This window comes from Xenopus tropicalis, chromosome 3 (genome assembly GCF_000004195.4).
Source record: "Xenopus tropicalis strain Nigerian chromosome 3, UCB_Xtro_10.0, whole genome shotgun sequence".
NCBI classification, from domain to species: domain Eukaryota; kingdom Metazoa; phylum Chordata; class Amphibia; order Anura; family Pipidae; genus Xenopus; species Xenopus tropicalis.
This window is the reverse complement of record NC_030679.2, coordinates 15,203,400-15,231,016: the sequence shown is the minus strand read 5'-3', so window position 1 is coordinate 15,231,016 and position 27,617 is coordinate 15,203,400. Positions and strand designations below refer to the sequence as shown.

The window sequence follows — 27,617 nt, the reverse complement described above, 5'->3', positions numbered from 1 at the left end:
TAAAATGTTTTTTTAAATTATAAATACCTCCCTGGGAAAGTTTTTTCTGGTGTGCAGGGTTTTTGTGGGTTTAGTGCCTTTCATGATTCCCAGACATATAGATGTATATGGCCCTCGTATGGATTCTTTAGTGAGTATATGAGATGTCCCTTACCACAGGGCTACAGGGGTCACTTATTGGAAAGTTTTCCCTTATGGAAAACTTTGCTGATATCTCAAAGAAAGGAAATATTAAAATTTTAAATTAGACTTGTTAACCCTCTTAAGTAAAACAAGTGTGAGGTGCAGAGGATTGGGCCAATAGCAAAGCACATTGGCACTACAGGCCTCTATAATAGTTGGCATTCATTACATATCCAGCATAATGTCCGTAGGTGCTAATCACTAGCAATCCAGTCACCAACATTACAGTGCTCGCCTACAGTACTCCAGGAGATGCTTCTTTTGGTATAAATATTTACATGGTGCTTAAGTTGTCCTTTAATTACAATACCAGAGCTGCTTTACTTCAGGACATCTGTTAGGACATCAACTCAGCTAGGTGGATCCAATGCCTTCTATAAAAGCACACTTTCTCCATTACACTATCAGCAGTTTTAGAATAGATTTATGCACTAATGTTTTTTTTACCACATATTGGTCCTCCAGTTAATGCTTAACAGTAGTAACCAGGATTCATGGTTACTCTAGGATACTTGATACACATGCTCACTGGCACCTTTGTGCACCTACTTAGGCTGTGTAACAAATCATCTGCTCGCTTACTTCTCTTTGAACCTCCCATAATTAACCTAAATATCACCCCTTTCTTGGCATTTCGGGCACCTTGACCCCCAACTATAGTCTATACTCTGACTTGACTTATGGTAAGGAGCTCTTAGCATCTTCAGTTTCCAGGTCCTCTTCATGACAATATTTATAATAGGCTTTACTTGCCCTTTAAAGAGGTATCATATCCACTTTATGGGGCCGATTCATTAAAGTCTGAATTATGGGTACGCTTTGCGACAATTTGCATTAAATACGAAAATTTCTGATGTGCGTTAATTTTGCGAAAAGTCGCGTCGTGCTTGTACGAAAATATCGTGGTATGATCGGAAAGTTATGAAATTTCCGTATCTGAACGATCGTAAGCGGCGTGAAAACCTTTCTGACTTTGAACCTTAAGTGCATGATTTTGGAAGCCTCCCATAGGGCCCAATGGCACTCTGCAGTTCCAAAATGGCCAAAGGAAAGTCACGATACCGAAGCTTGAATGAATTACAAAACTTTTGTACTCAAATACGATTTTGGTGCGCAAATTACGAAAAAGTTGCCGAAAATACGCACAGTTCTAAAAGTTAGAAAAAATACTAATTTTTTTCTATTCGTAACCAATTGTACATTGATAAATGGGCACCCATGTAATGTGATCATTTTGACAGCAACAGGGCATGTTATGAATCTTCACCACAGTTTGTCAGAGGAGAACTTCACTTATATCCTTTATAAACAATGAAAAATGAAGACTAGTTGAAAGAGTGCTTAGAATAAGGTCATACTTTTACTTAGAGATGATCTTGCCCTGTAATAATACATTTTACACTGCTATCACTGTCATTGCTACTGTAAGCTCAATCGGCAGTGGCCTTTTTCCTCCTGTTTCCCTTAGCCTATTGTAATTGTATATATTTATAGTAATTTATTGCAATGTTTGTTTAGCATGCTTGTATTATTAATATGGGTTAGTAGTGATGAGTGAATCTGTCCTGTTTTGCTTCACTGTAAAATTTGCAAATCTTTCAAAAGATTTGCGAAACGGTGAAAAATTTGCAAAAGGGTGAAAATGACGCGTGTCAAAAAAAAAAATTTTAGCCACGACAATTGGCGTGGGCGACAATTTTTGGATGTGCGGCAAATTTTTTCATTCGTTTTGCAAAAAAATCCGCCAAAGGAGTATGTATGTTCTCCCAGTGGGTTTCCTCCAGGTACTCTGTTTCCCACACAAATATACAGGCAGGTTAACTGGCTTCTTATGAAATTGGCCCTAGTATTTACATTACATTACATTAACATTTATTTATAAAGCGCCAACATATTCCGCAGCGCTGTACAATAAGTGGGTTACATACATTGGACATACAGATTAACATATAAAGCAATCAATAACCGATACAAGAGGTGAAGAGGGCCCTGCCCAAAAGAGCTTACAATCTACAAAATATGTATGTGAATGTGACCTTAGATTGTAAGCTCCACTGGGAGAGGGAAAAATGTATAATACCTGTAATACACTGCAGAATATGTTTGTGCTATATAAATAAAAGGACATATAATATTAATATTAACAGATAAATACATTACATTGTGCTACTAGCATGTAACCACATAACCACTATAAGTTTAACCTGTGATTTCCTGTATAGTGTGTTTTTCCAGAATGCCCTTGGTTAAAGGTATGGGCTGCACAGTTTACCTTCGGGGCTGCAATTAACTCTTGTTTTTATGCTAACATGATGACACCTTGCCCTTAACTCTGGCAAGCTATTAAGTAAATCATTCTGCCATTCAGCAAAGGAACCCGTTGGAACCTGCCATTGGCCTATTTTATAAGCAGCCAGCACTGAAGGGAACTTCAGTTCATCTTGGGTGAAATCATGATCCTTTCAATCTAACTGTATAATGAACGTATATGCAGTGCTAGGGAAAGTTACAATAACTCCCAATGAAATGTCAGACCCAACCTGTTGCACAGGCCAAGGTGACCCAGAGCCAGCTAATTGCTCCCAAACATCTCATTACCTGGGGCTGCCGGTAACCTTGCCCTCCCACAAATGCAGACACTGACCCTTTGCGCTTTGTTCTACTTATCCATAGACTCCAAAAACATTTTAAGCAGAAAAACAGACATCAGAGAATGGCTGTGCTGAGTTAAAAAACAAAAACAGGGATATGCTGTATATAATTGATAAATTGGGTTTAATTGGATGATAATGAGGTATCTTGCTAGATAAATACATGTGATGGCAGTATCTGCCTGTGCTTGCTCTGTGCAGAAGTTTGACATCAGTTGGGTGAGTGGGAATTGGTGGTGGTTTTGGAAATTCTGGGTACTGGGGGATAGAATTAAGAAGAGGGGCTTGTCTGTTGCAAGGATAGTTTGAAAGAAAAATAAATTTGAAAGAAGACTTATACCTGACAGTGTTGATGTAGGGTGGGGGGTATAATGTTCAAGCATGTTTATAAAACCAGAAATGTTTATAAAACCAGAAATGTTCCCAAAGGCCTTGATAAGTAGGAACAAAGATTTTGTTCTTGGGCCCAGTAATATCTTGTTATATCACTGGTATTAAATGTTTAACAGCAGATTAATAAAACAGTGGTGTTTATATGACTACATGGGTTGGCTGGTATGTTAACCACAGCTCCATTTTGCTTTTTGGGTTTTATACAAAACCCACATGGATGGAACACTCACTGTAATGCCTTTAGGGCCCATTTCTTAACAGCATCATTTAATGGTGGCTAGTGTTGTGTGTTCTGATTTCATGTGACTTTATAAATACTGGATATTTTGTGGCCCGTTGTTATAATGGGTAAAGTCTATTGAGGTGTCTTTAAATGTAAAATAAATAGGAATATGGCTGGAAATGCTGTATTTTATATGCTGAAATTACTGTACCAGTCTAATGATCCTGGCCTTCAACTCTTGTGCCCAACAGCTCCCCATCTCCGATCTTGTTAGGCCAGCTTTTGTGTGTCAGTGGCACTGCTCATGCCCATTGTGCTTGGGGCTGCTAAGAGGCTAAGCTTAGGGTTCGTCAGAAATCATCAAGTGAAAAATGAGGTTAGTCTGTCCTTGAAACTGATGCTACAGGGATAACTATTAAACTCTGATCAAAATTGCATTGCTTTCTAGATGCTGTGTCATTTGAATCAAAATCTGTTAACCAGCTTTGTATAAAGACTATTATGTACTAATATAATATAATATATATTTTGTGAGTAGTTTCCTAAGATGAGGGAACTGATTGGCACAGCGCATGGGCTAGGAATGGGCAGAAAAGTAGATGGGGAGCTACTGGGGGCATCTTTAGACGCAGATTTTCCCCCTGCTAAAGGGCTGTGGGGGCCTTGGGCTGGTACACAACACCAAACCATAATGTGCAGCATATCTACACTGCTTTGGTATGCTTTCAGTTTTCCTTTAAACTAATGGCAGGCAAATAATGACCACAGTTTGTGTTGCCTTCTATGGCCTTTAATGAAAACCATGCGTCACCATTACACAGCAGTTTCTGAGGGCTTTATTTTAAAACCGCAGCATGGGTAGTTTGGGATATTTCACCACTGTCTCCAAATCTCTTTAACATGCATAGGTTAAACTTTTTTTTTTATATATTTTTTTTTTTAATCTGTTTTGTTAGGATGCGATTCTGGCATAATGCTGTGTTAGGGGCACTTTATTATGTGGGATTAGAGGTTAACGCAGAAACATTTGCCCACTTTTTATTCATTACTATGGGATTTTAGAAGCATATTTATCAATGGGTGAATGTTAAGAGTTCACCATTTTATAAATACACTAAAAATACCTCTTAATGTCTGGTTTCAAAAGGGGTGAGAGGTGGTTGGGCTTGATTCACTGGTACGTCTACTTTTTTTTTTTTTTTTTTTTTAACCGTAATTGAACTTTAACTACTAATCCTTACAGGTTTTTTTTTAAGCAGTTTATCTTAACATTGACATGTCCTTTTATAGTAGTAGTCAACATTATTGTAAGACCACTTGCCACTGCTCATTTTTATTGTGGCTTATGAAATATTGTGAGTCTTGGGCTTAAAATTTCAGCAGGTTGCTAGGGTGTATTTACCCCAGTAACCAGGTAGCTCTTTGTAAGCCAGAATTTACTCGTGGGGCATCTAAAAGAGATGCAAAAAAATCTAAACCTAACATGTTTTTTTTTTTTAGTTGCCAGGGCACCTGAAAATAGGAAATGGGTAGAACAAATGCTGAAGCATACATAAAGAACCAACAAAGACCATTTAAAGCTGCTTAAAACAGGTTAATTTTACTTAACTGTTAGCATGATGCACACTGATTATTCTAGGAATATTTGCAATTGGTCTAATGTTAGTTAGATTTTTAGTTAGCAGTTTTCCAGACTGGTATTGGTTGCTAGGGCTCAATTTACCCTAGGAACTGGGCAGTGGTTTGTATGAGAGATTGGAATATAAATATGGGGGTCAAAAGACAAGGCGTAAATAGTAGTGCCAATTGTTTGCCAATGTCAATGAGCCTTCCCACCCCCGATTCTAGTGAAAGCTAGAATTCGGCAATTCAAAAAACTATTTTAAAGAAGGAAAAAAAAAAAAAAAATGAAAAGCTGTTCTGGCACATTCTACAACATACTGAAATTTACTGGCAAGGTAATAAATTAATAAAGTATGCAGTGAGTTTGCATAAACCTTGCAGAGTTCTAGTTCAGAAAAACCAAACAGAACACTTGTGTCTGACCATCACACTATAAAATGAAAGCTAACCACTTTTTTTTTTTTTTCCCCCTAGAATCCTACAAATTTGCATATTCCTGTTTTAGACCTATTCAATTTTTATACCCTTCCTCCCTGTCTCTCTCACCCCTGGGGCAGTGATTTTATATGGAGATATTAAGAGAATATTTCACAGATCCCAGCATATTCCTGGCTCAGACTGCAGTGCAGGCTTGTGTAAACACAGCAGCATAATCACCCTTTTATGTGCCAAGACTTCTAAACTGTAAAACCATAAACTTGCCGGCTCACTGCAAAATATGCGTGTATAAATGTGTATTATAATGTATATGTGTGTATATATAATATATCTATGTCCACATCTTGCTTTGTTACTGAGCAAACAATCTAGATTCATGCTGCAGACTGATCTCTGATCAGCACCTATATGCACTGCAGCATGTGATATGCACCTATATACCTTGCTAATGAGCCATACGGCTGTCTGTTATGGGTGAGGTAGCAGGCAACCTTAAATGTTTGCTTTTAAAATGGATAAACCTGGTGACCTTCTTAAAGGGGTAGTTGATCTTTAATGCAGTGATATTCTGAGGCAACTTGCAATTGGCCTATTGTGTGTATTTTGTTCAGCAGCTCTTAGTTTGGAATTTTAGCAACTATCTGGTTGCTACAGTACAGTTTACCCTAGCAACCAGGTAGTGGATTAAATGGGAGACAGAAAATGAAAGGAAGTGGGTCTGAAAAAGAAATATTAGTAAGAAATGTAACAATAAAACTGTAGCCTCTGAGCAATAGTTCTCTGGATGCTGGGCTCCCCATTTGGAGGCTGGAAAGTGGCAAAGAGAAGCTATATCTTTAACTATAAAATGATGACTTGACTGACAATTTTCTAAGAAACTGGCCATTCTATAACTTAATTCACCAATTCATTACCTCTCATTATCCCTTTTTGCAACCTAATTGTGAAAAGGAGTAACTATAAAGGAAGTACTTTCAATATGTTAATGAAGAATGTCTTAAGGTGATTATACATGGTAAAACATGTTTGTTTTTCAAAAAGCATCAGTTAAAAAAAAACATCAATGTATGATTCTGCTGGAGAAGCGATTTATTTTTTAAACTTTGTGTGGGGCTAGCCATATTCCTCACTTCCCAGGGTGCCACAGTCATGCTACTTGTGCTCTAATAAACTTTAGTCACACCTGCTCACAATGCACTGCGTTGGCTACCACACACCAATATTACAACTAAAAACCATACATTTGTTGTTTTAACAATAAAAATGTTTAGATAGTAGAGTAAATTTGCTATGTAAACAGTTAAAAAAAAAAAAAAAAAAAAAAAGTACACCATAAAAAGGAACAGTTCAGTGTAAAAATGTGCAATATACTTTTTTTCTAATATAGTTAGGCAAGGCAAAAATGTAATCTAATAAGGCTGGAGTGAGCAGATGTCCCAACATAATAGCCAGAACACACTTCCTGCTTTCAGCTCTCTAACCTCTTAGCCAGCTACTTTAAGGGGGATGGGGGGGGGCGCACATGGGACTGTTCAGGTGGCCATACACAGGCCGATTGTAGCTGCCAATATCGGTCCCTTGGACTGATTCGGCAGCTTAGTGGCCCGTGTAGGAGAAAAAAAAAGACTGGCCTGCCCGGCCTGAAATCGGCCAGATAACGATCGGGCAGGTTAAAAAAATTTAATGGATCAGGGACCGCATGGGCTAATTGATGCGGTCACCGAACTGACTGTGCCTATTCCAGTCGTTATAATTCGAAAACTGAATTAGCCTAAATTCCCCTGGTATTGCCCACCCATAGGTGGGGATATCTGTAGAAGATTAGCTCGCTTGGCGACCTTGCCAGGCGAGCGGACCTTTGTGTATGGCCACCTTTTAGTGTTCTCCGGGGGGGGGCTTAAATTGACCTTGCTTTGGGGCCCAGAACCTCTTATGCCAGTGTAGTCCTGCTGCTTTCATGGGCAATGTACAGAATGCAGAGATGCTGGATCCAGGGCAGTGTTATTACAGTTCATTTACAGCACTGTCACGTTACAGATAACAATTAACTCTCAAGTGAGAACTGATGGTGCAGGCATTTATGTTAACACTGTTGGGCTACTTTCCAGCACAGTTAGAGGCTCTTATTTTGACACAATGGGAAATGCCTGCATGAATTCTCAACGTGTATTTAATACACTGTTTCAACAGCCTGTGAGCTTGGGGGAGGCGGGGAGCATATGGGCAGGCCTTGGTGTACCCTTGAAGGAGACTGGAGTGTGGTGATGGGGTGTGTCCCAATCCAGCACTTTAGGCTATATAGCAAGCATCTGGCCCCTCCTCTTCTTCATTCTAACCCAGACGAGCTGCAAGATAGAGGGATCCCTAACAGCCTGCAGAGTAATGTATGTGACTCCTAAAACCTCCTTTGCTGTGTGTACTGAATGGGTTAATTGTGGGCTCTGCTGCACTGCATCGCTTAACCCCATGTGTGCTTTCTTTTGCTTGCACTAGTGTTAATTCACTTGTGTCATTAGAACAAGTGGTCACCTGACCTGCTGTTTCCTAGAGGAGAGAGTGAGGGACCGGAGCTATGACCTACCCTGTCCTACATCTCTAGGCTAAGGGAGTATGGCAACATTCCCATGTGGATTTAATAGATGTATGACTAAATGCAATAGATAAAGGGGGGGGACTTGTGAGCGCACAGGAGCTAGAGTGGACCTGAAAATGGAGCATTCATGCATGTAAAGTAGTAGTTCTGTGGAGGACTGTAACGTGACACTATTTAATGGCATGTTGTTTCCATGATGCCACAAATGCCAGGCAATCTGCTCCATTCCATCTCCGCATAATCTGGATAAGTGCCAGGTTGCTTGTGCATTCCCTCATGTATGCCTATAAGCACATTATTAGCACATGTATCGGTGCCTGATTCATTTCCTCTGTATGTGACTCTCTCCTGTCCTGTAATGGCTTCCCTCATTGCAGTTGTTTTATGTGGGTGTGTGGCTTCTGCTAACAGGGAAGTGTCTGATGCTTCTTGTAACGTGGTTACTAATGAAAGCGACCCTCCCTCACAGGAAGTGACTTGATCATGAATAAAATTTTTCCCTGAGATGCCATGGTTCTGCGCAGCAGTTAAATGGGCACTATTCAGAATCCTCCCCCCCGCACTTTTTTGTTTCTTGATGGATGAGCAACTGAAATGGGGTTAAAGCTTGGGGGGGGCGAAAAAACAATGGTACTACGTGTGATGGGTGGGGTTTATACAGTGCCAAAATTAAGGGCAGACTCTGTGGAGGCGATGACTCTGCTGTCAGACCTGATCCCTGTTAGAGGTTGCACTGTAGCTTCAATGTCAAATTCCTTCCTAGCATTTAATCCTGTGCTTACTGATGCTTGACTTTGGGGACAGCAAAACTAGTCGCTTCATAAAAACACACACGGGGTCCTCTACTTATCCTGCTTTCTCTGAATGTTGTGTGTATTCCCTTTTTATTTTTTGTTCTAAAATGTCTAAGGTCACAACTTGCTGTCCATTAGCAAGAAGCATGTGAGTTTGGGCACTTGCATGACATTTATTGATAACCTCTAGTGTGTGGTTTTTTTTTTTTTTTTTTTACCAGTTATTACATATATAGAAATGTAGCCGGCCAATTTAAAAAAAAAAAAAGTCCCTAAAACATACCACTTTGAAACTGTATGAGAATCGGTGTTTATCATATTGAAAGTTACATGAAACATTCCCTTTCAGTTCAATGCCAGCTGCCATACTGCTTTCAATATGGACCTTCACTGAGTAAATCTCTACAGTGGCCCTGGCAGTGGAACATACAAATATAAAACAATTTGGAAATCTTGGTTAACAGGGGCCCCCTCAATGTTTTCAGTACAGGGCCAGGCAATCTGGTTATTCTGCCAGGAAGGCTGCTGTAAGCTGGCACAGACCGGTGCCTCCTGTTGGGCTGTTTGGGCACTTGAGTTTTAATTCAGATATATGTATGGCTCGTGTTTGTCGCACACAGTAAAGGCCTATGTAGCACTGTCCAACTTGCAGCTCTCTGGCAGGGGCTGAGCTAAAACACTCAACTCCTAAAATCTGTTCTTACGATGGTGGGATGCTGTAGATGCCATGAGCATCTAATTACTCCTTAAGACAGTGATCTCCAACCAGTGGCTCGTGAGCAACATGTTGCTCACCAACCCCTTGGATGTTGCTCTCAGTGCTCCCAAACTAGGTAGTTATTTTTGAATTTCTGATTTTTTAGGAAGTTTTGGTTAAATAAAAACAATATTTATTACCAAATAAAGCCTCCTGTAAGCTGATAGTGTATCTAGAGGCTACCTAATAGCCAATCTTAGCCCTTATTTGGCACCTCCATGAACTTTTATGATGCTTGTGTTGCTCCCCAAGTCTTTTTACATTTGACTGTGGCTCACAAGAAAGGTTGGGGACCCCTGCCTTAAAACAACATAAAATGGATTAAGGAACTTTACCCACATGTCAAAATTGGAATAAAAAGTAAATGGTTACCTGGCTGTAGAGTTGCGCTGATCCTAGCAACAAGAGATTTTTTTTTTTTTTTTTTTTTCTGAACCAGAAACTGATTAGTAGAGTCTGAATCTGAGTAATCTGCCGTCCTAATGTGGGTTTTGGTCGTAAGGGCCTCTATTGGCAATCTATTTATACACCTGGCTGAGGAGTGACCAAAACCATTGTAGAGATGCTTAAATTTTTTGCTAGTGTAGCAATTTACGTTTTATGGTGTTTAGAAGAAGAAAAAAAAAATTCAGTCCTGTGGTTGTAAATTGCTGAACATTATTTCATTTTTAAAATACTAGAGTAAAGCTGGCCATACACGCACCGATATCGTACAAAACCCCCGTTTCGTATGATATTCGGTGTGTGTATGGCAAGTCGATCGGCTAGGTTAAAAGATTTTGATTGGGCACCATAGAAGGCGCCTGATCAAAATCTGCCTTCAGGGCTGAATCGGCAGAAGGAGGTAGAAATCCTATTGTTTCTACCTCCTTATCTGCCATTTCAGCCCTGAACGGTTAGTGGCCGATTGTACGAAATCGCCACATGTGTGGCCACCTTAATGCAGCAAGAGATGCAAAGTTTGCATCGGGTCTAATAACCCACAGCAACCACTTGGATGTTTGCAGGTGACCAGTATATGCTACCTGCTGATTGGCTGCTAAAGTAATATGAAGGGATTTATAACCCCTTACAACTGCTTGTATAGAAGTCTCATTATCCTTGAATTAGAACAGTGCATATATAATTAGTGGGTGGCTTTTAACCTGCAGATGTTCCACATACACAGTATTAATAAAAGCTGTATTTTTGTGTTTTGGTTCCCCCCTCATGTAGAGAACACCATGGCTTCTGTTCAAGAGAAACTGATCACTCCTGTGTGCCAGGATAAGGCTGCTAAACCCAAGAACAAAATAACCGTTGTTGGGGTCGGACAAGTTGGCATGGCCTGCGCTGTCAGTGTCCTCCAGAAGGTAACTTGTCCCAGATAACTTCCTACTTGGCAGCGAACCCAGAGCATGTGACGTGGTTATTTTCCTGTCCTTCCCTGGGGTGCTATGCCCTTGAAGCAGTGTCTTTTGTCTAACACTGCAGGAACTCCCAAAGAGCCACACTGTAGTCTCAGCCTTTCATACACGGCTTAAAAGGAAAGCAGTTGAGTAATAGAAAGTGTTTCATTTTGAAAAATGCATTATAATGCAACTGCATGGACTGGGCTATTTAAAATTAGCTGAGTGTGAATTCTTAATTTAGGGGGAAAAGGTGGCAAGGAGCTGTTTCTGACGGTAATCCTGCTGGGAGTGTGGGAGGGGCAGTATTGCCACTGTTCCATGTGCATTTTCCCATGTGATAAAGAGGCTTTCCACTACCCTGATCAGCTCTGTTCATGAGGTTATAACTGTGGCTGTCCAAAAGCAAATAACCATATATGACCAGTTTTTAACCTGATTAGCCTAAATGTTGACTGGCCACCACCTTGGGGCACCAATCACCAAAGCTGGTTTTGCAACACTCCTACCTAGAGAAAACATAATAGAGGCTTAATTTAAGAAAAACAACCTGTGACCCAAAGGGTAGCTTTAAACTAGGCTTCTAATCCTTTTATGCTTTTCCTGGAATAGTAGGCACTGGATCTGTGCCCAGGATAACTGCCCACTATTGTAAAGCTGTAGACCGATGTTGAGTGTCTAAAGCAGTGCTTCTTAACTAGAAGACCCTAGACCCTTTTGGCTGGGGGAGGAGGAGGCTCAGCCTAAAGGCCAATTAGATTAAGAACTGTGGGAATGATTATTGGTTTTCCCCTTGAAAGACTAGTAAAATATCAATTAGGGTGAGGTTTTGGGTGATTGCTGTCCTAGATATTCTTATAACTGATCTTTATCTGTATGCATATCTTATGAGCCAAGGTCACAACCAACAGTTGGGCCTTCAAGGGAGATCTTGAATTTTCACTTAGCTAAAGTATAGTCCCAAAGTAACCATCATTAGATAATGTGCCAATCCCATCTTTTGGTGAAAAACAGCACTGCAAAGGAACACTGACCAAGCTACACATTGGGGCAGTTAGTGTAGCTCCTTCAGTCAGAAACATAAATGAGTTCTCAATGGTGGTTGGTCTGTTTCAATACAGGATTTGTGTGATGAGCTTGCTCTAGTTGATATCTTGGAAGACAAACTAAAGGGTGAGATGATGGATCTGCAACACGGTTCCCTGTTCCTCAAGACTTCTGTCATTGTGGCTGACAAAGGTAGGCCTATCTTCCATTCTAAAGATTTGCTGTACAACCCTCCTAGCCACAGCTTCAGCACTGGGGGAGAATGGAGAGAATAGTGTAAAACAGGGGTAATCCTCTATTCCTTCTGTAGTTGAACTGTCCCTCCACTGAGGCTTTAGCTCTTGTGCTAAAGGCAGTGAGGCAATGGTGTCTCTTTACATAAAATCCTGTACTTTAGCCGTATATGGATCTCTTGTTTGGCAATAAAACAAGGCCACCCCAGTTAAATGAATTTACAAATCTAGTTTGTTAGGTTTGCTGCACCAAACATTGTATAAAGATTATTGGAGTACACAGCCAGTTCTATGAAGGCTAGTGGTCATTTCTCCTGGTGATTAGAGCTTGCCTCCAAGGCACAGCAGGTAAGTTAGATGGTGGTATAATGCAATATTGGTTCTTTCTGCCAGACCAATCTGTTCCTCAGACTCTTAATCTAGCATGAAAATGTTGGCATGGGTTCTGGCATGTAGTACATTCTGGAAGATGAAAAGCCTGCAATCTGTTTCTTTACTACACTCTTAAAGGAGACATATCCTATAAAAATTAAGAATGTATCAGAGAATTATACTCCTAGATATAGAAGGAATGTGCTAAAAGTTGTATTTCAGACTGATTTATTGAGAAATTCCACCAAAACTCCACTAGCCCCGCCATCTGTGCCACTTCTGCTGGCTGAATTCTCTGGATGAGCTGGGGAGCCGGCGGCACTCAGTTCACTGCACTGTAGGATAGGAACCAGTCAGCAGCTAGGCTGACCTGATAGGGAACTGAAGCCTGTCTTTGCTTGTGAGTGCAGAGCTGTGATTGGCTCTCCCCCTTTTACTGTGCTTCTGGCAGGGACCGTTAGGACATGCCCATTCTCTATTTCAAACTCAGAGAAGGGATAGGATCTATAGGGAGCTCCAATAAAGGGGCCATTTTTACAGAGAGGATTAATTTTAAGCCCAAAGGGAAACCAGCACTGAATATTATTCATAATTGCCTACAAAATTAGTGTTTTTCCCATTTATCCAATATGTCTCCTTTTAAGGACGGTGGGCATTACTAAGCTTCATAAAGGTCTTATTTACTTGCAGACTATTCCGTAACTGCTAACTCTAGAATTGTTGTGGTAACCGGTGGAGTCCGCCAGCAGGAAGGAGAGAGTCGTCTCAACTTGGTCCAGAGGAACGTCAATGTCTTTAAGTTCATTATCCCTCAGGTTGTCAAATACAGCCCTGACTGCATCATCATTGTGGTCTCCAATCCAGGTACGCAGTCTATTTTAGTGATGTCTTGTACTTCTGCACCTGATAGTAAAAGCATTCAGTGGCTCAGACTGCTGGTGGTGGGATCTGGGCAGCCACCCTGGTACATGCAACCGGTGGTCCTTTTTGAACTGAAGTTTCCAGTAACCACTCCGCCATCAGACAATACAGAGTGTAGTAATTCTGGCTCACCACTTATTATGGTGCCCCTGCCTTGCATTTGCATCTGCAGTACATCAGACTGTAGTGGAAACATCATTTCAGGCTTAGACCATTGCTATTTTACCCATCTTGCATTCTCTAATGTGTTCTAGGACATTAGGGGAATGCACTGCTTGTGGATGGACTTTAGAACTTCTCTTGCATTTAGAAGTTTCTCATTTTAATACATGTACACAAAGTACATTCAAGATAATAAAATCTGCATTCTCCCCCCACCAATTAGTGGACATCTTGACCTATGTCACCTGGAAACTGAGTGGCCTGCCCAAGCACCGTATCATTGGCAGTGGAACCAATCTGGATTCTGCACGGTTTCGCTATCTGATCGGTGAGAGGCTTGGGATTCATCCATCCAGTTGTCATGGCTTCATTCTAGGAGAACATGGAGATTCCAGTGGTAAGAACTGACCATTCCAAAAAAAATACCCTTAAAGCTTAACTGCTCCCAGACTGTTAACCCTCTTGTCTAACATTCTATATTTCCAGTGGCTGTCTGGAGTGGTGTTAATGTCGCTGGAGTTGGTCTCCAGTCCCTTAATCCTGAAGTCGGCAGTGACCAAGACTCCAGCAAATGGAAAGAGGTTCACAAGCAAGTAGTTGACAGGTAATGTAACTGCACTTGACACTGGGGGTAACTAACCCCTAACACAAGGCGGATTGTCAACCTATGGTTAAGAACAAACTGACAACGTGCCCCTACACTTAAGAATACTTGTGCCCGCACCCAGAAGCATTAAATCCGCCTGGGTGCAGGCACATGTAGCCAATATCCACCAACCTTGCAAGACTTGCATGCCGTTAAAGGACATGTAAAGCCTATATATTCCTATAAGTATATGTTAGATACATCTTGCCCCACCCAAATTACATCATTGGCACTGCATATATGCCCTCAAGCACCATCACCTTTTCCTAAAACTGCAACTTTCACCTGGTGGCCATTTTCCCACTGATGTGGCAAATATGCACAAAGTCTTATTCAGCATAAATTTATCAAGAATACAGACTCACAAGGGTAGAACTTCAGATTATCGAAGTGATAAAAGTCTTTCTACCAGCCGGTGTTACCTGAGGGACATCAGCCTAGCACTGGTCTAGCAATGATGGCTTCTATTCCTTTTAAACTCGTATCTGGGAGCTGTGCCAGATAAACTACAAGATAAGGCATAAGTGTTGGTTGCATGTGGATTTTATATAGGACTTTTTTGGGCCAGGTCTTTATACAAGTTTCCCTGTGTAAGATGATTCTTGTTTCTCCCACATAGTGCCTATGAAGTGATCAAGCTTAAAGGCTACACCAACTGGGCCATTGGCTTCAGTGTGGCTGACATAATAGAGTCCATTACTAAAAACATGAGCCGAGTCCATCCAGTTTCAACAATGGTAAAGGTAAGCTTTGAATGTCTCAAGAAGGTTACAAGTGTCTTAGAATCCCTAGGATTGCAAGCCAACAGCACACAAGACTATCTAGTCTCACATGTATGGGGGCAGTAATGTGTTGCTACATGGCAAACAATTGTTTTTGTTCTTGTTTAGGGCATGTATGGCATTGAGAATGAAGTGTTCCTGAGCCTCCCATGTGTCCTAAATGGAAATGGATTGACCAGTGTCATCAACCAGAAGCTGAAGGATGAAGAGGTTGGTCAGCTGCAGAAGAGCGCAGAGACCTTATGGGGCATCCAGAAAGACCTGAAAGACCTATAATCTGCTTCCATGGCTTGGCAATATGATTCTGTAGTTCTGTATTGTATACTAGTTTCTAGAGTGATAGTTGTCTAAATAAATCCTTTACCAATGGAATACTGTTCCATGCTGTTTCTGTGCGCTTCCATTCATTGACCATCAGCATATATAAAGCATTTCTTGGTTCTGATGGCAACTGTAATTCATAGATCTCCCTTTGGACCAGTGGTTTTCTGACTTTTCCAGTTTAGGCCCCCAGTTTGAGGTGCAACACTTGGTCAAGGCCTCACTTGAAGGCGATAGGCAGGCAGGTGCTTTTGTATAGGGTGCAAATACCACTTCACCTGGTTCTGATTAACAGGTGCAAAAGTTACCCAAGGTCCACTAATACAGCAACCGATCAAATGTCTTTTTGCAAGGAATGCCACTGCCTGATGGGTTGTTAAAAATGGAGGCCAACTTTCATGGCTGTACATGTGAGACACATAAGCATGGTAAGTTAGGTTGAAAAGACGTATGTTCAACCATAATGCCTATATTTATATAACATGCCTAACTTCTAGTTGATCCAGAGGAAGGCAAAAAAAACCCATTTGAAGCCTCTCTAATTTGCCGCAGAGGGGAAAACATTCCTTCCTGACTCCAAGATGGCAATCGGACCAGTCCCTGGATCAACTTGTACTTGAAGCTATCTCCCATAACCCTGTATTCCCTCACTTGCTAAAAAGCCATCCCGACCCTTAAAGCTATATAATGTATCGGCCAGTACGACTGATTCGGGGAGGGAATTTCACAACTCACAGTAAAAAATCCTCTCTGAATATTTACATGGAACCTCCCTTCTAAACGAAGTGGGTGCCCTTGTGTCGGTTGGAAGGACCTTCTGGTAAATAAAGCATTAGAGAGGTTATTATGATTCCCTTATATATTTATACATTGTTATCATGTCACCTCTTAAGCGCCTCTTCTCCAGTGTAAACAGACCCAACTTGGTCAGTCTTTCTTCATAACTGAGACATTCCATACCCTTTACCAGCTTAGTTATTGTATTAGAGAGTCCAGAGAACAGCAATGTCCCGTTTGAGCACTGGAGACCAAAACTGACTGCATATTCTAGATGGGCCCTTAACAGCACTCTGTAAAGGGAAGAATAACACCCTCTTCCTGTGAATCTATGCCCCTTTAATACAGCTCAAAACTTTGTTTGCCCTTGCAGCTGTTGCCTGGTATTGCTTGCTACAGCCAAGTTTATTCTCTACAAGGACTCCAGGGTCCTTCTCCATTATGGATTTGCCTAGTGCAGTCCCATTAAGGGTATAAGTGGCTTGCATATTTTCACATCCCAGGTGCATGACCTTACATTTATCCATATAAAATCTCCTCTGCCACTTAGCTGCCCAGATTGGCAGTTTAAGATCTCGCTGCAAGGATGCCACATCCTGGATAGAATTGACTGGGCTGCAGAGTTTTGTGTCATCTGCAAACACTGATACATTGCTTATAATACCCTCCCCCAAATCATTTATGAACAAGTTAAAGGTGGACCCAGTACAGAACCCTGAGGGACCCCACTAAGAACCTTACTCCAAGTAAAGAATGTACCATTAACCACCCTCTGTACCCGATCCTGTAGCCAGTTTTCTATCCATGTGCAAATGACTTCACTAAGACCAATAGACCTTAGTTTAGAAAGCAGCCGTGGGGAATGGTATCAAATGCTTTGGCAAAATCCAAATAGATCACATCTACTGCACCCCCACTGTTTAGCTTCTTACTCACCTCATCATAAAAAGCAATTAAATTGGTCTCGTATGACCTGTCCTTCATAAAGCCATGCTGATTACTGCTCATAATGACATTCTCCAGTACATAATTTTGTATGTGATCCCTTGACAAGCCTTCAAATAACTTGCCCACCACAGATGTCAAACTTACAGGCCTATAATTGCTAGGCTGATATCTTACTCCCTTTTTAAATATAGGAATGACATTAGCCTTCTTCCAATCCATAGGTACCATACCTGATGAAAGCAAGTCTGAGAATATCAGACTGTAAAACTGACCTTAGCTCTCTCAGTACCCAAGGGTGTATTCCATCTGGCCCAGAGTGAGAAATGCAGCAGCTACTGCTAAATTTCAATAATCAAAATAAATACCAATAAAATTACATTATATGAGGCATCAGTGGGGCATATGTTTCTAAATATTTTTTACAAAGAAAAACACTAAACTAGCTCTGTAAGTGAAGAAGAAGGTCAACAAAAACAATATGGTATCAACAATGATGCCTTAAGAGTACTACCCCCCTTAGCTCAATCAGCAACCAAGCTAAAACACAAAGAGTTAAAATCCTTCAAAACTATGGTTTATATAGAATATAAAGTGCAATGTATAGTGCAGAATGGGACAGGTGAGGATGGTAGATGAAGATGAATTTGGGAGCGGGCCAGGCCACTGGAGGGTCTGGTTGCGGTTGGCCTAATTTGCACACAAATGACAGAAGGTGCTAGTCTGGAGAGACCCATGGCACCTGACTCGAGTATAAGCCGAGGGTGACTTTTTCAGCACATTTTGGGTGCTGAAAAACTAGGCTTATACTCGAGTTTATACAGTAATATTCTTATGCTTACTATTGAAAACTTTTTGGGGTTAGTTTTGGCCTCTGCAGCAATGTCTCCTCATTTTCTATCTTTGCCTTCGGGATTGCTGTTTTACAACACTTGTTATAGTGTTTATATTCATTAAACGCAGCTTCTGACTTATATTTCTTAAAAGCTTTCCTTTTTTTCCCTATTAACTTCTTTACCTCAGAATTAAGCCACATAGGGTGACTCTTAACACACTTCTAACCCTACATTGTCTTATTAATGAAATAAATTGAGAACAGTAATGATTTAATATTTTAAATGACAACCATTTCTGCTCTGTTTTTTTTAGCAGAAAACATAATGCCCCAATCTATGATTTGAAGCACTGTCCTTAAGGAGCTAAAATTTGCTATTCTAAAATTCAGTGTCTTTGTTGCCCCAGTGTAAATTTGTTTCCTGCATCAAATGAAATAACATTATGGTCACTATTACCCAGGGGATCAACCACTTGCACATTTGCATGGTTTCTGGTTGGCACAACATGTGACATAAAGTTTTAATGCAACAAGTCCCATTTACTGTCCTGGCAGTACTATTGCTCCAGTCCATTATTATCACTTGCCCCAAACTAGCAGCCTTTTCTATTTGCAACAGGAGCTGGGCCTCCTCCTCTTCGCTTACATTAGGGGGTCTATAGCATACCCCTACAATTAATTTGGTGGATTCTTTACTATCTGTGAGAAGCTCAAACCCATTAGGCTTCAGCTCCCTGTTACCCCCATCACTTCCTCCTTAATATTTGCTTTTAATTCCTGCTCAACAAACAGACACACTCCTCCTCCTTTTCTATTACCCCTGTCCCTCCGAAACAATGTATAACCTCCAATATTAACTGCCCAGTCATGCGACTTACTCAAGTTTCAGCAATGCCACGTCATATTTGTGCTCCAACGCCAGTTCTTCCAGCTCTCCCATTTTACCAGTCAGACTCCTTGCATTGGTAAACATACATTTAATACTAGTACCAGCGTGAGAATGACGCATAAACAACTTATGGGCCTCCCTGCCATTACCAGTATCCCGAAGCAAGTCTCCTCCCCCATTTTCCCTTACTATGCCTACTACCTCATCTATCAAGTCTACTACAAAATTACTTGCTGCTAGTATCCATGAATGAATGTATTTGAGGTCACAGCAAAACTAATTGTCACCCCCTAGGCTGTTATGTGGGATGAACACTAAATTTTAGTGTTATGTGCCCTCAGGGTGGTAGCAACTTGTGTTTAACTTTGTGGCTTCATGGGGGGGGGGCATATTTTCCCTCAGAAAGGATGGTCCTCTCTGAGGGAAAATATGCCCCCCCCACCCCATGAACCGTGGCTCTGGACATGCTTTGCACCATGGTGGAGTGAGGGGGCCTTAGCTAATTTTGTTCCTGGGTCCCTAGGGCTTTCTTTACTGACCAAATTTGCACTGTAACTTTTGAAATTTGAGGAGAATAAAATTTCATCAATTAGGCACATGACCTTAAGTGTTTGGTTGGGTTGACCACATGGGACTTGGAATACTCGATTCTGCACACCCCTTCTATACTCTAAACCTGTCCTACAGAACTGTGTTTAGAACATTGATTCATATGCCATGTTAGCTTTATAGAGTTCCATCACAGGCCCATTTGGTCCCATTAGGGAGCAAAAAACCTCTGGCCACTCCACAATGACATCCAACCACACACTCTACTACTTCCTTGGTAGGTACAATAATGTCAAGAAGGGTGTGCACAAAACAGAATAATTTTTTTATGAAATGAGTAATAAGAAAATATCCAGATTTATTATTAACTTAATTGCATGGATTCTAATACCAGTTAGTACAAGTTATCATGAAACGCATGTCGTCTACTTTCTTCCTTCCCATTTCCACCTGAGGGATGTCTGCTCTGGGCTGTGTCACTGAGCCTTCCAAAGAAGGCTGCTGTATTGATGGCACCTCTTCTGGGGCAGCAGCTTGGGTTTCGTCAGAACGATTTGAGATGCCCATTTGGATTTTGTTCTTGTCAAAATTTTGACTTTGACTCCTTTCCTGTAAAGAAATAAGGTTATTTTTACTGAAGGACTACTTAAGCCCCAACAGCTTTGATTTATTTGTTGTATATTAAGACAGAGGGCTGATATACTGCTTTCTTCATATTGCAGCCCTTGCACTAAACTTCCAGCTGCCAATGTATCTGTCAACATGGGCATGACTTGATTTGCTCATGTAGTAAGGAACCATCACAGTGGGGCAGGGCATTGAGGTAGAAAAGGTAGTGGAACTAGCAAAAAGTGAGCAGTTTGGGAATTTTGATGAGTATAATCAAAATCTTGTTGTTTCTTGAGCTAAACAGGACAAACTGAAGCTACTCTATGTTTAGTCCTTTAAAATAATCAACCATCTTTCCACTCTGTTGTGACTGTTTTGGCCTACAGATACAGTCCAAATCTGCTTATCTAATGGGGAAATGTGATTAATACAATAGCCAAAAAGTATGTTCAGTGCAAGCCCTATGTTGAAGGGATACTGTGATTTTTATGGTATACTTTTTCTTTCTTTTTCTAAATTACTGTTTACATAGCAAATCATTCTACCATTTTTAATTTTATTCTTGAACCAACAAATTTTTTTTTTTTACTTGTAATATTGATGTGTAGGCAATGCCTGATTCTGAGCTTTCAGAAGGAGTCAGCGCTACACATTAGAACTGCTTTCAGATAACCTATTGTTTCTCCTACTCCCATGTAACTGGAGGAGTCCCAAGCTGGACTTGGATTTCTTACTATTGAGTGCTATTCTGATATCTACTGGGAGCTGCTATCTTCCCATTGTTCTGCTGATTGGCTGCTGGGAGATATCACTCCAACTTGCAGTAAAGTGTGACTGAAGTTTATCAGAGAACAGGTCACATGGATATGGCACCATGGGTAATCAAGAAAATGGCTAGCCCCACATGTATTTTCAAATTTAAATATAAAAAAAATCTGTTTTTGAAAAATTGATTTCAATGCAGGATTCTGCTGGAGAACATGTGATGTGTTTTCCGATGACAGTATTCCTTTAAAGATTTGGGTATACTTCCCCTTTAAAGGGGCATATAAATATCAATATGGGTCTCTAGTTATTCCTGGGACTCGGGACCTGGTGGCAGATATGTATTTACCAGCCTATTAAAGACATAGTGGCACAACCAGTTTACTGAGTTATTGAACCTTTTGCACATAGCAACTTTCAAAATCTGCAGCAGTGCAGCAAAGTGTTTAGGCTTGCCCTCTTATCCTTTTAATACTGGGCACATGTAAGGGCTCTGGCACACGGGGAGATTAGTCGCCCACGACAAATCTCCCTGTTCGCGGGCGACTAATCTCCCCGAGTTGCCATCAGAGAGCCATCAGTTGCCATCCCACCGGCAAACATGTAAGTCGCCGGTGGGATGGCACACGCGGCGGCGCGATTTCGGCAAATCGCCTGCGCAGCGTGTACCATCCCACCGGCGAATTACATGTTCCCTGGTGGGATGGTAGTTCGGGGAGATTAGTCGCCCGTGACAAGGGAGATTTGTCGCGGGCGACTAATCTCCCGGTGTGCCAGAGCCCTAAAACCTATATGCTGCATGGCTTATTAGCAATTCATTTAGATGCATACAAAAGACTGCACTGAATTCTGAGAAGCCATGCAATGCATACCCATTGTTCTGTAACATTTCAGTCAATGGATTGTCTAATTTTAAAAAAGGGGAAATAAAGGCTCAGTAGGCCATGCCAATACTTCACCCTAGAAGAACATGAGTTTTAGGGTTAGCCACCAGCTTAACTCTTTAAACCTAAACACAATAAGTCCATGTATTGAATGGCTAATTGGCAATTAATTTAAAGGGGCACTTATACACAGGCATGGCCATTTTCAATCTTATCTGCTTTGGCATTTGAAGAGTGATTATTAACTACAGCATTGCCATGTGGTTTGAATGCACCAAAAAAAGAAAAAAAAAACCACCATGTAAGAACGCAGATGAAACCAGCCTTGTATAAATCACACTGCAGAAAATTCAGTACAGTATGCAGCATGCATCTTAAATACTCAATTAGTGGCACATGGTGTGCATGTAGTAAATTTGCAATTGTTCTGTCTCAACCCCAGCTCCTATTACTGGCTTCTTAACCCTTCTTTGCTGGACTCTGCCCCAATCCTTCCAATACCACTGCCCTGCCTAGCTACACCATCGCCATGCCCTTTTATGTCGCCACCCCCAGTGCATATTTTTTTCCTTTTACAAGATGGCCACTCTACCCATGTAAGTTATTCCATACCTCAGGCTAATGCACCAACTGAGGTAGTTTCTGGCAGAGAGTGTGGCATCTTCCTACTTGCTCTAGTAACTTTTTGAACCAGGTCTGCAAATATATGCCAAGCCTGACTTGGGGACAGGTCTGGACTGGAACACAAAATAGGCCCTGGCACTTCAAGTACACAGAGGCCCAAACAAGACCCCCACCCCACAAGCTCACTAAATAGTGACTGTAAGTTCTTAGGCTGATGCCACACAAGCCGAAAATTGCTTGCCAAAAATACCGCCATATGCTCCTACCTGTGCCTACACCCAAATGAATGAAATACGCTCGGGTGCAGGCACATGTAGCCGATATCCGCCGAAGTTACGAAGTCTCACGTTTTGTGGCGGATATCGGCTACATATGCCTGCACCCAAGCGTATTTCATTCATTCGGGTGCAGGCACAAGGTAGGGTAAGTGTAGAGCAGCGGGGCGTATTCTCGGCAAGCGTTTTTTGGCTTGCTGAGAATACGCCCATGTGGCATCAGCCTTACAGCAGCTCCTCTAATCCACAGATTCCCAGTTGGGACCTGCTTGGAGGGGAGGATTGCTTGGAAACAATGAGTAAGATGGCAGCCATGTGCACTGCCATAAACTACCCCCAGCCCAAGGTTGGACTGGGCTGCCGGGACACAGTGAAAAAACCTGGTGGGCCCCGGTGACCCAGACCCGATCCGCGCAGAACACTATATTAAGCCGTGGGTCTCCCTCCCCCCTCCCTCGATGCACTGACCGTAAGTTTAATTTAGCCATGCTTCGGGGGGGGGTCGGACAGGAGGGGGGGTTTGAAAGGCAGCGGCGGGGGCCATTGGGGGGGTGCAGGGCCCCCCCCGAAGCAGAAGCCCTGCACCCTGCCCCAGCCAGTGCAATTTTTAAATAAGTGGAGCTTCAGCCCAGGGTATGGAGGTAAGTGATAAAAGTCACTGGGAGTTCCTTACAAATTGGCACCCCTAGTGACTTTTCTAGTCCTTTAAATCATGGCTTTAGTTGCTAGTCGATGATGTAGAAAACTGTATGAGAGGGACCCCCACATCTCCTAATGGGAAACATTTTACAATCCTACTATAAGCTATTACACCCCTCAAACCAGACATTCACAGTAAGTCAGAAATGAATCTGGATGGATGCTGCAGACTGCACTGATTTATGGGCAACCATGCAGCTTCTATGTAGTTTAACTGCTAATTAGCCTTGCAGGATATACATTTAATATTCACCTAGTTTTAAAGTGAGGCAATTGCAACAGCATAAAGCAGAAGTTTTGTAATAAGCCATATTTTTATAAAGCTGTATACGGAAAAGGATGTCGAAGCATGCTGGGAGTCGTAGTTCAGTTTGTTGGATTACAAATAAGGTGGGCCCCACACAAGCTATTTTGGCCCTAATAAGAACAGCCTAGCCAGCACTACTTTAGTTAAGACACAAGATCTTCCCATCCCCAACAGCACTGCGTATACTCAAAGGCAGAGACGTCATACTCACTGCCATTTTCTCTTCCTGTCTCCTTCCCCTCCAGCAAAGGGGTGGCAACTTATTGTCATGGCAACCTGATCTGACAGCTCAGTCAGCCAATGAAGGGCAGAGAGTGCATAGCATGCACACAAACTAAGGATGTTGCAGTCAGTGGCTGCCCTGATGGGTACAGCACAGCCTAAATACACAAATATATATCAGAAAGCCTCTCCTACACCAATATCACATAAAAGTATTATCTAATAATGAGCTGCTCAGTAAATACTTTCCCATCTGCATTTCTCAGACTACTGTTCAACTACAACTCTCAAAACTCCTCAGCAGAACAGGGAGTATTGTAACATAACAAATAGTAAATATAGGTTCTTCTATAGAACATTAACATCTAATATACCCGAGGCAAACAGAGGTACTGAATTGGCCCTCCCCACTGATACGAGTTCAAAAACCCACTATATGGGTTACATGCAAAATGTAAATATATTGTGTGGAATTAAAATACTGTTTATTCAATATAACACAAATTTTACGATCAATAGGTGTCTGGCCAGTCAACAAATTCATACACATTATAAAAATATATTTTATAAGACCTGGTCTTTTGAATTAGATTTTATATTTTTATAATGTGTATAAATTGGTATACTGGCCAGTCACCTGTTGATTGTAAAATTTGTGTAGAAGAAGAAGAAGGCAAATAATTACAAAATTAAAAATTAAATAATGAAGACCAGTTGAAAATTTGGTTAGAATTGGCCATTCTATAACATACTAAAAACATACTAAGAACCACCCCTTTAAGTGCTTATCCTGGAATGGTGCCAAGACCCAGTAGGAAAAAGTATTATATGTAGATATTATCTCAAGCCTGCCAAGTTTTGCACCCCAAGCCCAACATGACTGCTGCATATATTAGGATCAGGTGCCAGGGGACCCTTGGGGGTGCAAGGGATTTATTATTTGGAAGTCTTTGGAAAGATCTCAGCACTGGGCTTTCCTTCCAGTGCCGGGCCAAGCCAACCAGGCGCCCTAGGCAACCTGGTCGGCTTGGCCCAAGGTATGTATGTATTTATATCTTTATTTATAAACCGCTACTTATGTACGCAGCGCTGTACAGTAGAATACATTAATACAAACAGGGGGTTATTAAGATAATAACAGCTAACAGATAAATACACAGTATAACAATAAGTAGAAATAAATACAAGATACAGTTGCAATAAGTTAAAAGTCAAAGACACAAGAAGATGGAGTACCCCAGTACCTTAGCCTCATACGCACTCTGTCCCTGTTGAACAACTGTAGCTGTATGAAGCACAGGTAAATGCTCAGGTCTCGAATGGGAACAAAAATAAGCCTTGACATTTCAAGTACACAGAGGCCCAAACAGCCCCACCAGCCCAATGCATTGTGCCTCAATATGGTGATTTACAGCAGCCTCTCTGGCACTTGCCGGAATCCACAGATTGCCATTAGGGGTCTGTAAATGCTGACTTCAGTAAACAGTATCCAGTGATATGGTAGCCAATTGCTTCTCATTATGCCCAACTTAAGGACTGAAGTTGCCCACCAGGGCACTGGAAAAAACCTGGTGGGACCCATACACATCGGCAGTGTATTGTGCCATGGAGCTTGGTGGGGCTGGATTGTGTTACAGCAGCAGAGTAGTTGCAGGGGGCAGTGGACCCTTCACTCAGGGCTTCCAGTGTGCCAGTCTGACACTTCCCAGCTTATAGCTTATGGGAGCACTTATCAACCAATCACAGTATTCAATGCTATGGCCTCTGACACATGAACAACCATCATCAGGTATCTTTATTTGATTACCACATTAATGTATTTACAAACATATTCCGAATCCCTGTAAAGTAGAAGGGTGTATACATCAATCATACAGATACTGACCAATACAGGAGGAAGAAAAGAGCTTACACAATTCTCCTTTATGCCATTGTACTGACACTGCAAGATTACAAAGAAAATTATACTTCTGTATAGAGTAACACAGCAATATAATGGCATATGAATCTAAAAAAAGACATGTCCATCCAGTTCAACCTTTGTGTGAAAACCTGCCCAGCTGTTTGTGGACATGTTCCTGTCCAAATGACACCTACATTAACAGATTTTTTAACCTAATTTATTTGTAGAAATTTTAACCTAATTTATACAAATAAATGCATCTGACCAACAATATGGCTTCAACTTTGGGCTGTATAGGGTAAATTTGCAAATTGTGTGGGAAGGAAACTGAAAAGAATGCATGTGCATTAGCTGTGTATGGTGAATGGAGTCCTTTGTTCATACAGTCAGGCAGACTGCCATCAGACTGTGTTTTGGTTTGAAAGTCTTGTGTGATTCTGAGTTGAATAAAGTCATATACACACACATATGCGTTTGTGTGTTGCGCAAGCTTGAATCTAGGAGATATTCTCCAGCTGTTGCTGAACTCACAGCATCTTCCAGGGTAGGACTGGCCCACCACGGCACCCGGAATGGGCCAAACTATCAAATTAGGTTGCCAAGCGAGCGGATCTTCTCCCGATATCCCCACCTATGGGTGGGCAATATCGGGGAACATATAGGCTAATTTGATCGTGTATGGGCACCTTAAGTTACATGTGCTCGGGGGGTCGGACGGGTCATGAGGGCCCCTGCAGGGGGGGTGTGAAGGGCACTGTGGGGGCTCCTGGGGATGCAGGGGCCTCTGGGGAAGCAGCCCCAGTGTGCCCTGAACCCCCTAGTACGAACCTGGCATCTTCGACCCTAAAGTCCTAGGCAGGGTGTGGTTGCCACCGGGCCTGTATTTCACACACCTATCTGGTATAATAGTAGACAAGGCCCAGAACTTAACATCATGGCTCCTCTCCATAACATCAAGGTCTTGCCAATTACTTCATGGGCCATAATCTTTTCCCTACTGGCTGGTACTGTCACTGACAATAGGTGACATCCCTACCTAGGGTGCAGTTGAATTACCATGTGGAGGAAGGAGGGGTTGACTGGTAAGACCAGTGGTGTAACTGTAGTGGAGGCAGACCCAAGAGGAGAGAAACATGTGTAGGTTGCTATCTTTTCTTGAATATAATACCAGCCTTCCTATATTTTTCTCTTTTTGTCCTACCTACCTACCTAGGGCCAAAGGCAAAATTTGTCATAGAACAATCACAGAAGCTGATGCTACAGTTAATTATTAAATTCTGATACAAAATGTAATGGTTTCTTCGCTGCCATGTAATGAGAATCCAAATTCATTACTATTCAGTCTTCTATTGTGACTTTTATATTATATACATAGTGTATATTGCGAGTGTATCCCAAAGCATAGGAAAGTGATAGCAGCACATAGTGTAGGCTGTGCTAGGAAAAAAGAACGTGGGGAGCTACTGGGGGGTATCTTCAGGGGAACAGATCTTCCCTGCTAAAGTGCTTTGGGGGCCTTGGGCTGGTACAGATCACCAAAACATAATTGTGTTGCATTTTTGCTAACTTGTTAAACTTTAGATCTCATTTAAGTTCAATACTTGTATGCCAAATTCCCAATTGTGAATTAGCAGTTCAATTATTTTCTAAAGTGAATTAACATTTAAAGGCAAATTTGCCTTGATACCACTTTCCTGAATTCTACTGCTAGTTCTTTTACATCCTCCATGATATTCTGCTGAATAAATTAACAGTAACCAAGGTCATAGTTTAGAATTTAAGGGGCCTCAGGCATTGTAGGTAAACT

At 41.5% G+C, this 27,617-nt stretch overlaps 1 protein-coding gene and 1 long non-coding RNA gene across 3 annotated transcripts; one reads left to right on the top strand and one right to left on the bottom strand.

The window, feature by feature from the left end:
* The first annotated feature begins 2,976 nt into the window (after window positions 1–2,976).
* Window positions 2,977–15,578, top strand: ldhb (lactate dehydrogenase B). Of its 2 annotated transcripts, none has more exons than XM_012958740.3 (8): window positions 2,977–3,053; window positions 10,871–11,007; window positions 12,165–12,282; window positions 13,386–13,559; window positions 14,002–14,175; window positions 14,265–14,382; window positions 15,044–15,167; window positions 15,315–15,578. In XM_012958740.3, the coding sequence occupies exons 2-8, from the start codon at window positions 10,879–10,881 to the stop codon at window positions 15,480–15,482; spliced, it is 1,005 nt and encodes a 334-aa protein (XP_012814194.1). In that variant the 5' UTR covers window positions 2,977–3,053; window positions 10,871–10,878; the 3' UTR covers window positions 15,483–15,578. The 2 variants fall into 2 exon arrangements, with proteins under 2 accessions (XP_012814194.1, NP_988882.1); NM_203551.1 differs by lacking the exon at window positions 2,977–3,053 and adding an exon at window positions 7,853–7,895.
* A 4,278-nt stretch (window positions 15,579–19,856) lies between these two features.
* Window positions 19,857–24,003, bottom strand: LOC105946802. The gene is made up of 2 exons (XR_001170272.3): window positions 23,897–24,003; window positions 19,857–20,131 (listed from the first exon to the last, which is right to left on the bottom strand). It is a non-coding gene; the product is annotated as an uncharacterized LOC105946802 (long non-coding RNA).
* Window positions 24,004–27,617: the final 3,614 nt, after the last annotated feature.

What these genes read in the sequence shown, in the direction of transcription:
- ldhb (XM_012958740.3), top strand. Translation starts at nt 10,879, where the DNA reads ATGGCTTCTGTTCAAGAGAAACTGATCACTCCTGTGTGCCAGGATAAG. An exon ending in CATTGTGGTCTCCAATCCAG is followed by an intron (nt 13,560 to 14,001) that starts GTACGCAGTCTA and finishes CCCACCAATTAG; the next exon opens with TGGACATCTTGACCTATGTC. An exon ending in CACAAGCAAGTAGTTGACAG is followed by an intron (nt 14,383 to 15,043) that starts GTAATGTAACTG and finishes TCTCCCACATAG; the next exon opens with TGCCTATGAAGTGATCAAGC.